Genomic DNA, 15,005 nt, shown 5'->3' on the forward strand with positions numbered 1-15,005 from the left:
TGTATTAATTGTAGACCTGCCATGTAGGAGCAGTCAGTCGGACGGACGGACTGACTGACGTGTTTGTTTGATGATGATAAATTTAATGAAATTCTTGGAAAATGTGGTTAGGCAAACTATGTTCCATATCCTTTTCATATTTTTATTTTTCACAAAATTAATAGGTTAGGTCGATGCTGAATATTTATTTAAGGACTATTAAAAAGTTTGGATTTGACTGTGTATTTTTTTCAAGGACTATAAAAAGGCGTGGATTGAGATCAATCAACGCCCAGACGAAACGGTAGAAGCTAGAATCTTGAAATTTTGGGTGAGGGTCACTCTTGGTCCAAAGGTGACAGATAAGGCTGGGTTTTTGGAAATTCGTACTAAAACGGTACGAAAAGTACTAAATGTGATACCATTTGTATTTGGCGAACGGGTGGAGCTAGAACTATGAAATTTGGTTTGGTGGTCGTTGATGGAGTGTAATATAAATGTACCAAAGGATTTTTGGAAATTCGAACTATAACTATCCGAAAAGTACGAAAATGTACTAAATTTGGTACAATTCTGTAGCATTTGAACGGATAGGGCTAAAAACTTGACATTTGGAGTGTGAATTATTGTTGAGTCCATTTAAGGATATGGGTTTGAAAGCGTGTACTCATGTGTACGAAAAGTACTATATGGTACTATATTTGGTACAAATTTAATTTGGAGATACAAATCGAGCTGGAATTTTGGAATTTGAAATTAAAAGTACCGTCGGAGTGTAGGATTGGGATATGAACGTAGTTTTAGAAATTTATTACTTGTGTGTACGAAAAGTACTAAATACTACTATAATCGCTACAGTTTGCATTTGGTTGAACCGATAGAGCGGGAACAATGAAATTTGAAGTAGGATCACTGTAGAGGTGTGGGATTGGGGTCAGAATTCGGTTTAAGAAAATAATACTTATGTGTATTAAACGGTACTAAATTTGGTACAATTTGAATTTTAGGATAACCAGGATCACTGTTGAGGTGTAAGATTGATTTTTGGACATTAGTACTAATGTTTACTAAATTTAATAAATTTGGTACAATTTGAATTGTGGTTAAAGCGATAGAGTTGGAATCCCGAAATTTTGATTTAGTATCACTGTAGAGATGTAGGATTGGGCTATGTAGGAATGTTTGGAAATTGGTACTACTATGTACTAAATTTAGTACGATTTGATTTGTGGGTGAACCGAAAGAGTTGGAATCCTAAAATTTTGATTTAGGAACACTGTGGAGGTGTAGGATTGCGGTACGTAGGAAGATTTGGAAATTGGTACTACTATGTACTAAATTTAGTACAATTTGAATTGTGGTTGGTCATATAGAGTTGGAATCCCGAAACTTGGATTTATGATCAGTGTGGGGATGTAGGATTGGGATATGTGTACTAAATTTGGCACAATTTGAATTGTGAATGAACCGATAGAGTTGGAATCCTGAAACTTGGAGTCAGTATCACTGTTAAGGTGTAAGATTGAGATATGTAGGGAGTTTCAGAAATTTGTACTAATGTGTACTAAATTTAGTACAATTTGAATTGTGAATGACCCGATAGAGTTGGAATCCTAAAACTTGGATTTAGGATCACTATGGGGGTGTAGGTTTGGTTTAAGTTGGAAGTTTTTGAAATTCGTACTACTGTGTACTAAATTTGGTACAATTTGTATTGTGGGAGAACCGATAGAGTTTGAATCCTGAAACATGGATTTAGGAAATGGTACAATTTAAATTGTGGGTCAACCAATAGACTTGAAATCCAGAAATTTGAATTTGGAATCATTGTGGGGGTATAGATTCGGGGTATACAGGAAGTTTTTTTGGACGGTTGAGATGGGTACTATTGGAAGATGATGTGTGCTAAATGGTACAATTTAAATTTGGGTTAACCTTTAGAGCTCGAATCGTGAAATTTGGTACTACGTGGTACTCGAATTTAATTTATGGTCGATGTTAATGTGTGGAGTGCTTAGTTTTTCTGACAATAAAATAATATGTTAATACATAATAAAAATATCCCACATTCGCTAACGAAGTAGCGGGTATTATTTTTCATGGACTATGAAAAAGCCTGGATTTGCTAAATATTAGTTTTCAAGGACTATGAAAATTAGTGATTTTTTTTAAATTAGTTGTCAAGGACTATGAATAGGCGTGGAAAATGTTTTTTAATATGTTTCAAGGATTTCAAGGATAGGCGTTGATTTTTAGAAAACATTTTCAAGGATTACCCATACGCTTGGATATTTTAGAAAATATGTTTAAGGATTATCCATAGGCCTGGACTTTTTAAAAAATATTTTCAAGGTTTATCCTCTTAGTTCTTAAGGTGGTTTTAACGGTAGGGATTAAAAAAATATTTTTCACGGACTACAAAATTATTTTTTTTTTAATTTTTTAAATATTTAAAAATGCGAATAGTTTTTGATTTTGCGAGTCATGCTCGGCCTTGACTAGTATTTTAAGTTCTATGTAATTTTTGCTGATTTGTGTGTTTCGATTCTCGATTCACACGCCATATTCTTTAAACCATTATGAAGTATGAATGAAGCTATCTATGCATGGCAAGAACAACCAATTCTGAAAATCCAACCCAAGTTGGTGTCAACTAATTGGCAACGACACCAACAAAACGTGAACAACGTCACAGTTTTTATTTTTGGATTTATTTGTTTTTTTTTTCAGTTTTTTTTTGTTTAATTTGTTTTGTTGATTTCTATGGAAACTGGAAATAAATTATGATGTGGCGTCAACGACTACCATGGCCGAGAATTGTAGTCTACCTGGCTGACACTTCTAAGCAAAGCAATGATATGAAAATGTTTTTCAAATGCCTAACTGCCCGCCTGCCACATTTGCAAAGGACGTCCTGCTGTTCTCCTTCTAATGGTCCGGTAACTGATGTGGACATGAACTTCTCTTTTTTGGTGGAGTTTTTTTTTCAGAAAACTCAAAATTTATTTGTCCACATTCGTCTTAGTGGCACAGGTTTACCAAATGAAATTAAAGCGAAAAAAGGCGTTGTTTCAAACGTGTGTTTTGCCTTCTACCGCCCTGCCTTCAGGTTTCCTGGGGTTCTTTGTTAGGGACCCGATTTGGTTTGTTTTGTGACCTGACGGTCGTTCGTTCGGTCAGTTGGAGTGTGTATGGTGTCTTTTTCTGTTCTTTTATTTTATGTCCGCCTTTTGGTCATGCTAAAGAGCAGAGAAACCCCTTCAAAATGTATAATTGACGCTTGCTGTTTTTGGGTCCGCAAAAAAATTAAATAAAAAAAAACAGAAAATGGAAACTAATGTCTTAATTTAGTTGGAAACATGTCAAGTATTATTGCACATTGTTTCAGTTTTATTTTATTGATGTTTTTGTTGTTGTTTTTTTAGCAGAAAATATTATTGTTGTTTTTAGTATTTTAGGCATGAACGATTTCCTTTATGTTTTTATAATTGTTATGGTGTTTTAGATTGTGTAAACACCTACGGTATGCCGGTTAAAAGGGTGTAGGTTTGGTGGCATGAATGACTAACTTTTCTTTAATCACAAAATTCGAGAAAAAATCAGGATTTTTATTCCCTACAATTATTATAGCTTTGTACAGCCCTAAAAGTTTGTAACGCCGCGAAATATTGGCCCTAGACCCACCTTTAAGTATCTCGACTAGCTGAGTCGATCTAGATATGTGTGTCCATTATAATTTGTAAACACGATGCAGACCACAGTTATGGACCAATCTTCATGAAATTTTGCATGTAGGATGGGTTCTGCCCAATGAAGACCCCTATTGAAATGGACCAAATACTTAATTTTTGTCCGTTTTTCTAGTCGCTCCAGAGGCCGTAATTATGGCCTGAAAATGGCGAAATTTTACATGGAGAACGGGATCGGACTAAAGAATAAACATGCCTGTTTTGATAAAGATCGGTTAATATTTAGCGGGTGAAATGTACCCTAACTTTTGTGTGTATTCTATGGCGTATATATTTACTCCTGAAGGACATAGGTCCGAGAAGTTGATAGTATGTTAAATAGGAGTGGTTGACCTTTAAATTGATACCAATTATATTGTCGTATGTACTCGGATGTGGGAGTTACACTGAAATATTTACATACTGGAGGGCGGAAATAAAGCGCTGATCGCTTCGAAATGTTCCATGAGGTTCCAGTTATGGTCAAGGATAACCCCTATAATTATCGGCGATGATCAGATAATAATTTTGGGATGAAGTGGACCGAAAACTTACTTTTTTTGAATTTGTTCGAGTCGACCTACAAGCCACAATCATAAGCCGAACAGAACCCACCGTGAAGGGAATATGGAAATGCAATTAGAAGGGGTGTACAGGGTTGCCCATATTCGACGGACCCACGTTTTTTTGTTTTAATCAAAGAAAAAATAAAAATTTGGCGGTTGGCAATGATAATCATTTAATTTGTTCCAAGTAGATTTGTTTACATCAATTTTTGAATATGATATCTCTCAAATGGCCGCTCCTGGCGTTGATGACGTATTGTGCCCTTTTTGCTGCATTTTTCCATTGTTTTGGCCGGAATAGCGGCTATTTCTTCACGAATGTTGTCCTTGAGCTCTTCTACGGTCCTTGGCTTGTTACCGTAAACCTTTGACTTCAAATATCCCCACAAGAAGAAGTCAGGCGGCGTCAAATCGGGCGAACGCGGTGGCCAGTCCAAATTACCACTTTTCGACATCAAACGGCCCGGAAACAAATTCTTCAGAAAATCAATTGTTATGCGACTTGTGTGCGGTGGAGCGCCGTCTTGTTGAAACCAGAACTGCCTCATACGCTTTCGACGAATAATTGGCATCACAAAATTGGTCATCATGTCGCGATAACGCTCCTGATTGATGGTAACAGCATGATCATTTTCATTTTGGAAGAAAAACGGCACAATGACCGTTTTCGCACTAACGCCGCACCAAACTGTGACTTTTTCGTCATGAAGAGGCACTTCTTGAATCTCCTGAGGATTTTTAGTGGCGTAAAAACGGCAATTTTGCATATTTACGGTCCCATTCAATGTGAAATGGGCTTCATCGGACATGATAATTTTGTTCCAAAATTGCTCGTCATCTTCGACCATTTCGATGACTTCATGGGCCCATTCCAATCAACGAGGCCTGTCCGCAGGCAACAATTGAATTTTGTACGGGAACAAATGCAAATCAATGCGAATAATCCGTTGTAAAGTGGACCGAGCCATGCCCAACTGCTGAGAACGGCGTTTTTGGGATGTTCTTGGGGACCTCTCAACACTGGCTCGTACGGTTGCGATATTCTCGGCCGATCGCCTTGGTCGACTTTTATATGGCCTCTTCGGATTAGAAAGAGTCTTACCAGTCGAACATTTTTCGTATAAACGCTTCTTACATTTTTTAATGTTTTAAAAGCACGTTGAGTTTTTACAATTGACTTCTTCTGTTGAATGTAAATTTCAACAGAGCGCTCGCGTGGCGTGTATTGGTTCATGGTAAAAATCTGCTTGGACTGACGCTCCAAACGCGATATGTCATTAAGCGATGTGACATCTCTGTCAAAAGTTATGGCGTTGCCACATGGGTCCGTCGAATATGGGCAACCCTGTACTGAACTATCAGCAACTATCACGAAATATTGTCCAGGCTCGGAATAAAAATCCGCAGCAAGTTAGAGTTCCGAGGTAGTTGTGTAGGTCGGCCCCAGCCGACCGTACTGCTCCTCTCACTGGTTTAAAAATAGTTTTTCTAAGACTATCAAGGATTATATTTTTCTGTCATTCTCTATAAACACCCTTTAAATAAAAAAAGAAACCGACCCATTAAAAAGGTGAAACATTTTATTTTTTGCACCACAAATAAATTAGGGTCATTTGTTGTTGTTCTTGTTGTTTTTGGTGGCGGCGTCATTATTGTGCGTTGTTGTCGATGTTTATTGTTTCATTAGAATTTTTATTTGAAACGACCGACCAACCGAACGAACGGCTAATGACTTTTGAAGAATTGCAAAATGTTAAACCCATTATTTTCGACATTGTTAATACGAATGTTGACGAGGGCCAGCACAGCTGAATCAAAATTACCACCGGTCTATCAAACCGAAAAAAACCCTTGCTTGACTCTCTAATGTCTTTATTAGTTTGTCAAATGGGAGGCAACACTTTACGGGTGATGGGAAAAAACAAAATTGACGTGTCTGGAAACGATATTTTGTGAAAATACAACAACACAACCATCCGCAATTTAATTGCGATTCATATAATTTCTGTATTTTAACAAATTGCAAATAGTGGAGGGAGTATGGGAATGCATATTCCATCCCATGGTCACCTGGTAGCAGGTGGTAATTTTCGAACAAAAATAACAAATTGGGTGAGGTGTTTATTTCGATAAAGACAGGTGATAGGTCATACACACAACAAAGGTAGATTTTAAATTTTCTGCAATGACTAAGATATCATTATCCTAGCGGGTAAATAACCAGACCTTCCGTATGAACTTAGTAGGGAAAAGAAAAGCCTTGTATGTACTCATCTCCCTATAGATATATTTTCACATCCCAGACTCTTGTGTCGTACTTTCTATGTCTCCTTTTCTTTCCTCCCTCTCATCAACTCTCCCCACAATCCGAATTCCCTTGATCACAAAATGTATTTTTCTCAGCCCAATTCGTAACTGTCTCGATCTAAGTGAATGTCCAATAAATCAAAGATGATTTAATTTCGAACAAAGAAAATTTACTTGATTTCCTAATTGCTTTTAGACATGCACATTGTGATGCTCCGTCTTCTTGTAGTAATCCCACTCTTTGGTTGTAAATCTTTTGATATTGCAACATATTAGATTTTTTTATTAAAGGCCATCATTTTTTGCAATAATGTTAACAAATATTTCAGTTACACCAAAACGGCATATCACATACTGGGTATATTGGTTAGGGATGACATTTCAGAAAATATGACATTTTTTTGTATTAGACAAATGCATGGGATTTTTAAATATTTTTTAATATATTTAGGACCCTTTAAAGAACAAGTGACAAGAGACCAATAACACAGTTGCGAATTTTGTAACAAATATTTTTTTCAGGGACAAAGGCGAGGATTTTATTAAAAATAATTTTTAGGGGCCACAGAAATTTTTTGTTTTTTTATACCCTACAGGTTGTTGTCAGGATATTATAGCTTTGTGCAGCCACAAGAGTTTGTAAGGCCCGAAATATTGGTCCTAGACCCACCTTTAAGTATACCGATCGTCATATCTGGACTAGCTGAGTCGATCTAGACATGTGTGTCCGTCCGTCTGTCTATTATAATTTGTAAACACGATCCAGGCCACAGTTTTGGACCAATCTTCACGAAATTTTACATGTAGGATGGGTTCTGGCCAATGAAGACCCCTATTGTTTTTGGTAGAGATCGGTTAATATTTAGGGGATGAAATGGACCAAATACTTAATTTGTGACCGATTTTCTGGTCGCTCCAGAGGCCCCATTATGCCCCGAACATCGCGAATTTTTACATGGGAAGGGAATCGAGCCAAAGATCGGTCAATATTTAGTGGGTCAAATGGACGCTGACTTTTGTGTGAAAAATGACAAAATGTTTATTCTATAGGGAATATATTTACTCCTGAGGGACATAGACCCGAGAAGTTGATAGTATATCCAAGAGTGGTGGTTGACCTTTAAATTGATACCAATGATATGTCGTATGTACTCGAATGTGGGAGTTACACTTACAGGTGCTTATGTACTAAGATATTATTTAGTAAACCATTACCACATTAGAGGGCGGAAATATAGCGCTGATCGCTTTGAAATTTTCCATGAAGTTCCAGTTATGGTCAAGGACAACACCTATAACTTTCGGTGATGATGAAGTGAACCGAATGGAATGAAGTGGACCGAATACATACTTTTTTGTGTTTTTTTTTCGAATCGTTGCCAATAATAAGCTGAACATCACAGCACAGCCCGCGGTGAGGTGAATCTGAACAATTAATTAGAAGGGCAGTACTGACTATGATATGTCAGTGTAAGGAAGAGGTGCTGTTGAAATCTAATCGGCCTAGAGGGAGCAAATATCACGAAATATCGCCCTGGCTCGGAATAAACATCCGCAGAAAGTTAGAGTTCCATGGTAGTTGAATAGGGTATCGTATCATTAATTTTCAGTAACTTTCAATTTCTAAGTCGATTTATGCATATCCATCCATCCGTCCGTCTCTCTCTGTCAGTCCATGTTAAATCGTAAACAACGTACGGGTCGCATTTATAATACGAATTGGATGAAATTTGGCATCGGTTGAAATTGGGAAAAATCGCTTCAGATTTAGATATAGCTCCCATATATATCTTCGTCCGATTCAATGTAAACGGAGACTATATATCTTTCGATTTGCACGAAATTTGCCGTAGAATAATGAGTTAGGTCTAGAATGATGTGTGTCAAGTTTCCTGAAAATCGGTTCAGATTTGGATTTAGCTCCCATATATATTTTCGTCCGATTTAAGATAAATGGTGTACCAAAGTCCCTATATTCCTTTCTATTTGCACGAAATTTAGCACAGCGTAATGAAGTAGGTCTTGAATGATGTGTTTCAAGTTTTCTGAAAATCAGTTCAGATTTGGATATGGCTTCCATATATATTTCCGTCTGATTTAAGGTAAATTGTGTTCCAAAGTCCCTATATATATTTGCACGAAATTTGGCACAGCGAAATGAATTAGGTCTAGAATGATGTGGGTCAATTTTCCTGAAAATCGGTTCAGATTTAGATATAGCTACATACATAGTTTCGCCTATGTAGAATGATGTGTGCAAAGTTTCGGCAACATCGGTTTAGATTTAGATATAGCTCCCGTATATATTTTCATCCGATTTTAGGTAATTGGTTTCTGAAAATCATTCGATTAGCACGAAATTTGTCATAGCGTACTGAATTAATTTTTTTTTCAGAGACCGCCAGAAGACTTGGATTTTTTAATTTTTCGGGATCTTTACATATGTCTGAAGTATCTTAAAATTCTTTTTCGGGACCTTTAAAAAGGCCTGAAGTATTTACAAATATTTTTTCGGGACCTTTATAAAAGCCTGAAGCATTTAAAAATATTTTTGGGACGTTTACAAATTTTAGAATGTTTTCTTCTGAAGAATGTACAAAGATCCCGGTCCGGCCGAAACCATGGACTAAAAGATCTTGAGATAATACAGAATAATTTCAAATTTATTTTTTTCAAAAAATTTGGCAAACGTTGTTTTACAATATTTCCTCTGCATTTGCTATCCCTTGAATACGTCTTGAGGACGACCATGAGATATGTGTGTTATGTTAGGGGATAATTTGTATGGCTAGCTGCAACAGCATATTTCCTTTATAAGATGTATGATGTTGTTTTTGTTGTTGTTGGTGTTTTGTTAGCATTTTTATTAATTTTCTTGAACATCCAACATACATTGTGTTATTGTTACAACATGCAACATTGCCTATGCAACACTTTAGCAGCATTTCACAAAAAGCCTAGCATTTTGATTGCTTGGCCGTCGATTGTCAGCATGTCTGTCTGACTGCTAGCTAGGCTTTATGCATGGTAGACTATGTGTCCGTGTGTGTGTGGCGGTAGCTTGTTGAGAAACCTAAAAAGAAACCTAGGGGAGTGATCTGCAATGATGGGCTGCTCGCTTCGCTATTACATTCCAAAAACCCGGAGAGTAATGTAAGAAATATTGCACAAATTAAAATTGTTTATATTTTCCGCCTACTTTTTGCATGTGTTTGTGTGTTTTTCTGCTTCTTTCTGCAGCAGTTGCATTCAACTTAGCAAACTTGTAAAAATGAATGTTAAAAGTAAATTAATTTATGTTAACATGCTGTAGGACACTAAAACTGCAGAGTTGCACAGACATTGCAAATCAGGCCCAGAAATTATACTGAAATATGAGTGGCAGTCCAACCTCAAACGAAATAATCGGGGTTGTCCCAGAGGTTGGTCATTTCAATTTAACCTATAAAATATCAGCCATTGATTAATGGGATTCCATATTGGCCAATCAAGGACCAATAAAGAGGGAAAACAATTTTGGAGAAGGGAGGATAAATATTTTACGGATGTAGAAAAAAATAAAAAAAAACTTTCTAGGAAAGAGTAGACAATGGTTACTGATTTTCACAGAAAATATTTGAACAAAATAAATACTTTTTTAAATATCCACACAAAAAGGATCTCAAAAAATATTTACAAAAAAATTCCAGTTTATGTATGGAGCATAGAAAAATGTTTATGTATGTACCTTGAAGCAATTTTTTTTTGAAAATCCATGCTTAAAATATTTGTAAAAATTCGTAGAGTCCCCTTAAATAATATTTTTAAAAAATCCCCGCTTGTGTAAGATCCTATAAGATTCCTTTATACGGAATACTTTTAGGAATATTTTAGTTTCTTTTCCAGTTTTTTTTATAACTTCTATCATCCTTCCTTAATATATTTTTTTTATTAATTTAATTCTTCCCAATACTCTCTTAGCTACCTTCCCTCAACCGGCTATCACCAAAAAGTTTTCTATCTCTTCTAGACAATTTATTATTATTGATTATAAAGATAAGCGACAGATTTTTCAATTATTTTCTTGTTGTTGTGATTTTTTTTTCATATGGTTGGGGTTTTTTGAGGATTTTTTTATATTTTTTTGTTCAAGCATTTCCGCTCATGGACAAACATAAAGGAATCGGTATTGCCATCAGAATATAGAGAAAAACTAAAAAAAGAATAACCATATAAAGTGGCAAACAACTGGCCTTTAACACACATTCTACTATTGGGGATATTGCCTTCTTATAGGCGATTCATTTTCCAGTTTTCCCCAAAATACTTTATTGTTGTTGTTTTAGTTTTTGTTCGTATCACTTCTGGGTAGTTGTGCTAAGAAATAAATGAAGCATTTGTTGGGTGTATATGGAGGATGAACAGTGGTCGGCAAGGGTAGGATGTAAAAAATATTCCTTTAAAAAATTCACGCCTATGGAAACCGTGAAAAAATAGTCCTTGAAAAAATATTCATTAAAAAGGCTACGTTTGAAAAATTATTCTTTGAAAATCGGCGCCTGTAAGAGTGCTTGAAAAAATATTCTTTAAAAATCGACGCATTTGTATTCCTTAAAAAAGCCTTGCCAGTTGGAGTCCTTGAAAAAATATTCTTTAAAAATCGACGCCTTTGTATTCCTTAAAAAAAACTTGGCAGTTGGATTCCTTGAAAACTGTTCCTTTAAAAAATCCAGGCCAGTTGGAGTCCTTGAAAACTGTTCCTTTAAAAAATCCAGGCCAGTTAGAGTACTTATCTCTTTAAAAAATCCAGGCCAGTTGGAGTCCTTGAAAACTGTTCCTCTAAAAAATCCAGGCCAGTTGTCGTCCTTGAAAACTTTTCCTTTAAAAAATCCAGGCAAGTTGGAGTCCTTGAAAAATGTTCCTTTAAAAAATCCAGGCCAGTTGGAGTCATTGAAAACGGTCCCTTTAAAAAATCCAGGCCAGTTGTCGTCCTTGAAAACTTTTCCTTTAAAAAATCCAGGCCAGTTGGAGTCCTTGAAAACTGTTCCTTTAAAAAATCCAGGCCAGTTGTCGTCCTTGAAAACTTTCCCTTTAAAAAATCCAGGCCAGTTGGAGTCCTTGAAAACTGTTCCTTTAAAAAATCCAGGCCAGTTAGAGTCCTTGAAAACTGTTCCTTTAAAAAATCCAGGCCAGTTGGAGCCCTTGAAAACTGTTCCTTTAAAAAATCCAGGCCAGTTGGAGTCCTTGAAAACTGTTCCTTTAAAAAATCGACGCCTGTTGGAATCCTTAAATAAATCTTTAAAAAATCCACGCCTGTTGGAATCCTTAAATAAATCTTTAAAAAATCCAGGCCTGTTGGATTCCTTAAAAAGTTATTAAAAAATCAACGCCTGTTGGAATCCTTAAAAATATTCCTTTAAAAATACAGTCCTTTTGGAGCCCTTGAAAAATATTCATTTAAAAAATCCACGTCTGTTGGAGCCCCTGAAAATATTCTTTCAGAAAATCCAGTCCTGTTAGGGTCCTTGAAAAATATTCCTTTACAAAATGCACGCTTGTTAGAGTCATTGAAAAAATATTTAAAACCAGTGAGCGGAACAGTATAGTCGGACCGGGCCGACCATGTGATACCCTACACAACTTCCACGAAAATCTAACATTCTGTCGCACTACATTCTGAGCTATGGTAATATTTCACGATATTTGCACCATATTGACCGACTGTAGACGAGGGTTGTACTTGTCCATATTCTCATTACCGTGGGTTATGTTGTGATGTTGGGTTTTGAATTGTGGCCTATAGATCGACTCGAAAAAAAACTCAAAAAAATTAAATTTTCGGTCCACTTCATCCCAAAAACCTTCCTTGACCATACCTGGATCTTCATAGAAAATTTCAAAGCTATCAATGATATATTTCTGCCCTCTAGTGTGGTAATGGGTCACTAAATAATATCTCAGTATGTAAGCACCCGTAAATATTTAAGTGTAACTCCCACATCTGAGTACATACGACCATATAATTGGTATCAATTTAAAGGTCAACCACACCTCTCCTCTATCAATTTTTCGGACCTATGTCCTTCAGGAGTAAAAATATAAGCCATAGAATACAAATTTTGTAATTTGTCACACAAAAGTCAGGGTCCATTTGACCCGCTAAATATTGAACAATCCATATCGAAACAGGCATACTTATTCTTTGGCCCGATCTCCTTATCCATGTAAAATTTCGCGATGTTCGGACCATAATTGGGGCCTCTGGAGCGACCAGAAAAACGGTCAAAAATTAAGTATTTGGTCCATTTCATCCCCTAAATATTAACCGATCTTTACCAAAAACAATATGGGTCTTCATTGGCCAGAACCCATCCTACATACAAAATGTCGTGAAGATTGGTCCATAACTGTGGCCTGTATCGTGTATACAAATTATTATGGACAGACAGACGGACACACATGTCTAGATCGTCTCAGCTAGTCGAGATATGACGATCGGTATATTTAAAGGTGGGTCTAGGACCAATATTTCGCGGTGTTAGAAACTCTAGGGGCTGCACAAAGCTATAATACCCTGACAACATAGTTGTGTAGGGTATAAAAATTCACGCATTTTGGAGTCCTTAAAAATGTTTAAAAAATCCACGCTTTTTTATAAAATTATTCCTTTAAAAATCCGTGCCTTTTAAAGTCCTTAAAAAATATTCTTTAAAAATGCACGTCTTTCGGAGTCCTTGAAAATGTTTTTCCTAAAATCCACTTCTTTTAAAAACCTTAACCCTTTTGGAGTCCTTAAATGAAAATTAAAAAAACAAATTAACCACTGTCCTTATCGACCAACCAAACTGAAGATGAAGTAGGAAGACTCCCAGCTAAAGTTGAACGCAAACTCCAGGAAAACCAGCTAAACAACAAAACTTCAGCTACAGCAGGAACAACAAAAACAACAACAACAAAATATGATAAATCGCCATCAGTGATTGTGGCGATAAATTATTTTTCGATCGATTGTATGAGACGATAAAACAAAAAGCCGCCTATGGGCAATGTTGTCCGATGGTGCTTAGGTTTTGGGAGTTTTGCAGCCAGAATTCATTTGTGTTGGATAACCAAACAATATTGTTCCATCCATCCCCCCACCTAACCCCTTGCTCAACATTTTCCAAGAATATCGAAAACTTGCTGGCATTTTCATAGTTGGCTAAATTGAAAAGTGAAATTTCAACTCCTTACAAATGTCTGACCAGTTTGGCATGGCAAAATCTTTTCATTTATCAGCAGCAAAACTAGTAGAGGAGACTCTTAGAGATTAGCCCGGACAGAATACTAGGAAGCAATCAACCAACAACAAGAAAAACAAAAAAATATATATCGCCAAAGAATTTGAAAGAAACAAAAAATTGGGTGTTGGCTAACGCCCACTTACCTATCGATCCATCCAATGAATAGGCATTCCGCTGCCATGCCCATGTGCATAGATCACAGGTTGTCAGACCATCGGCGGCCACACTCTCGTCGAGAAAGGGCGGTCTCGGTGGTGGTGGCACAAAACGTCCATTCCACAGGCCATTCTCGCTGGCATCGAAGGCCAACGGTGACTCAAAGGTATCCTCTTCGATGGCATTCAACCACCAGTCATCGTCATTGGCAGGTAAAAGATTCGAACTACTGCTGCCCGCCACACCACCACCACCACTACTGCTGGCCTCCACGCCACCAGATGCCGCTGCTGCTGCAGCATCACCAAATATTGTGCTGGCGGTGGCTAAGAAATCGGTTTGTATCGCCGGATCATGGGGTGACAACAATTGATGATGATTGTTGCCTCCGCCGCCAAATGCTGGCGATGGCTGTGATGTGGCACTCGTTGGCAGTGACGCTGCCGAATGTGATCCATGCGATCCATGGGGAGGTGTTAACGCTGATTGTCCATGCGATTGATAATTGTGATTGGCAAGGGAATCTAGGCGGGAATTGGGAAATGCTGAACGCACCGTTGTCGTGGCACCAGCAAATATATCATCGTCCTGGTGTTGCTGGGCACTCGGACCAGCTAGGCGGGGAAACATTTTTGACAGGTATTTAGTTTCGGTTTTAAAATATTTTTTTATTTTTTCAGGGGATTCAAATTAATTTAAAATTTGTTTCTTAATTTGTTCATAAGGCAACTGGAAGTGGTGGTTAAATATGTCTCTGGTTTATTGATAATCATAGAATCTGAAAAGATATAGACAAAAAATAGATTGAGTTAAAACATTATTTAAATAAATTAATTCATACAATTCGAAAATATATTATTTGAAGCATTAAAAAAAAAATAAATATTTCAGGGACCACAAACAGGCCTGGATTTTGTTTAATATTTTTTCAGAGTCTACAAACAGATATCTTTAGGGACCACAAACCGGCGTGGATTTTTTACAAATTATTTTTTTTTCAGGGACCA

The 15,005-nt window shown here is 36.8% G+C and overlaps 1 protein-coding gene across 1 annotated transcript in view; it reads right to left on the reverse strand.

Annotated features, from left to right (window-relative positions):
* LOC133325697 (uncharacterized) overlaps window positions 1-14,628 on the reverse strand; it is a 140,138-nt gene extending 125,510 nt beyond the window's left edge. The window contains exon 1 of the mRNA XM_061534421.1: window positions 13,986-14,628. Within this exon, the coding sequence (XP_061390405.1) occupies window positions 13,986-14,628 (643 nt within the window). The remainder of the gene's footprint in view (window positions 1-13,985) is intronic.
* Window positions 14,629-15,005: the final 377 nt, after the last annotated feature.

This window comes from Musca vetustissima, unplaced genomic scaffold, assembly GCF_032173495.1.
Source record: "Musca vetustissima isolate MV318-11 ecotype Yass unplaced genomic scaffold, APGP_CSIRO_Mvet_v1 utg38201, whole genome shotgun sequence".
Taxonomy (NCBI): Eukaryota; Metazoa; Arthropoda; class Insecta; order Diptera; family Muscidae; genus Musca; species Musca vetustissima.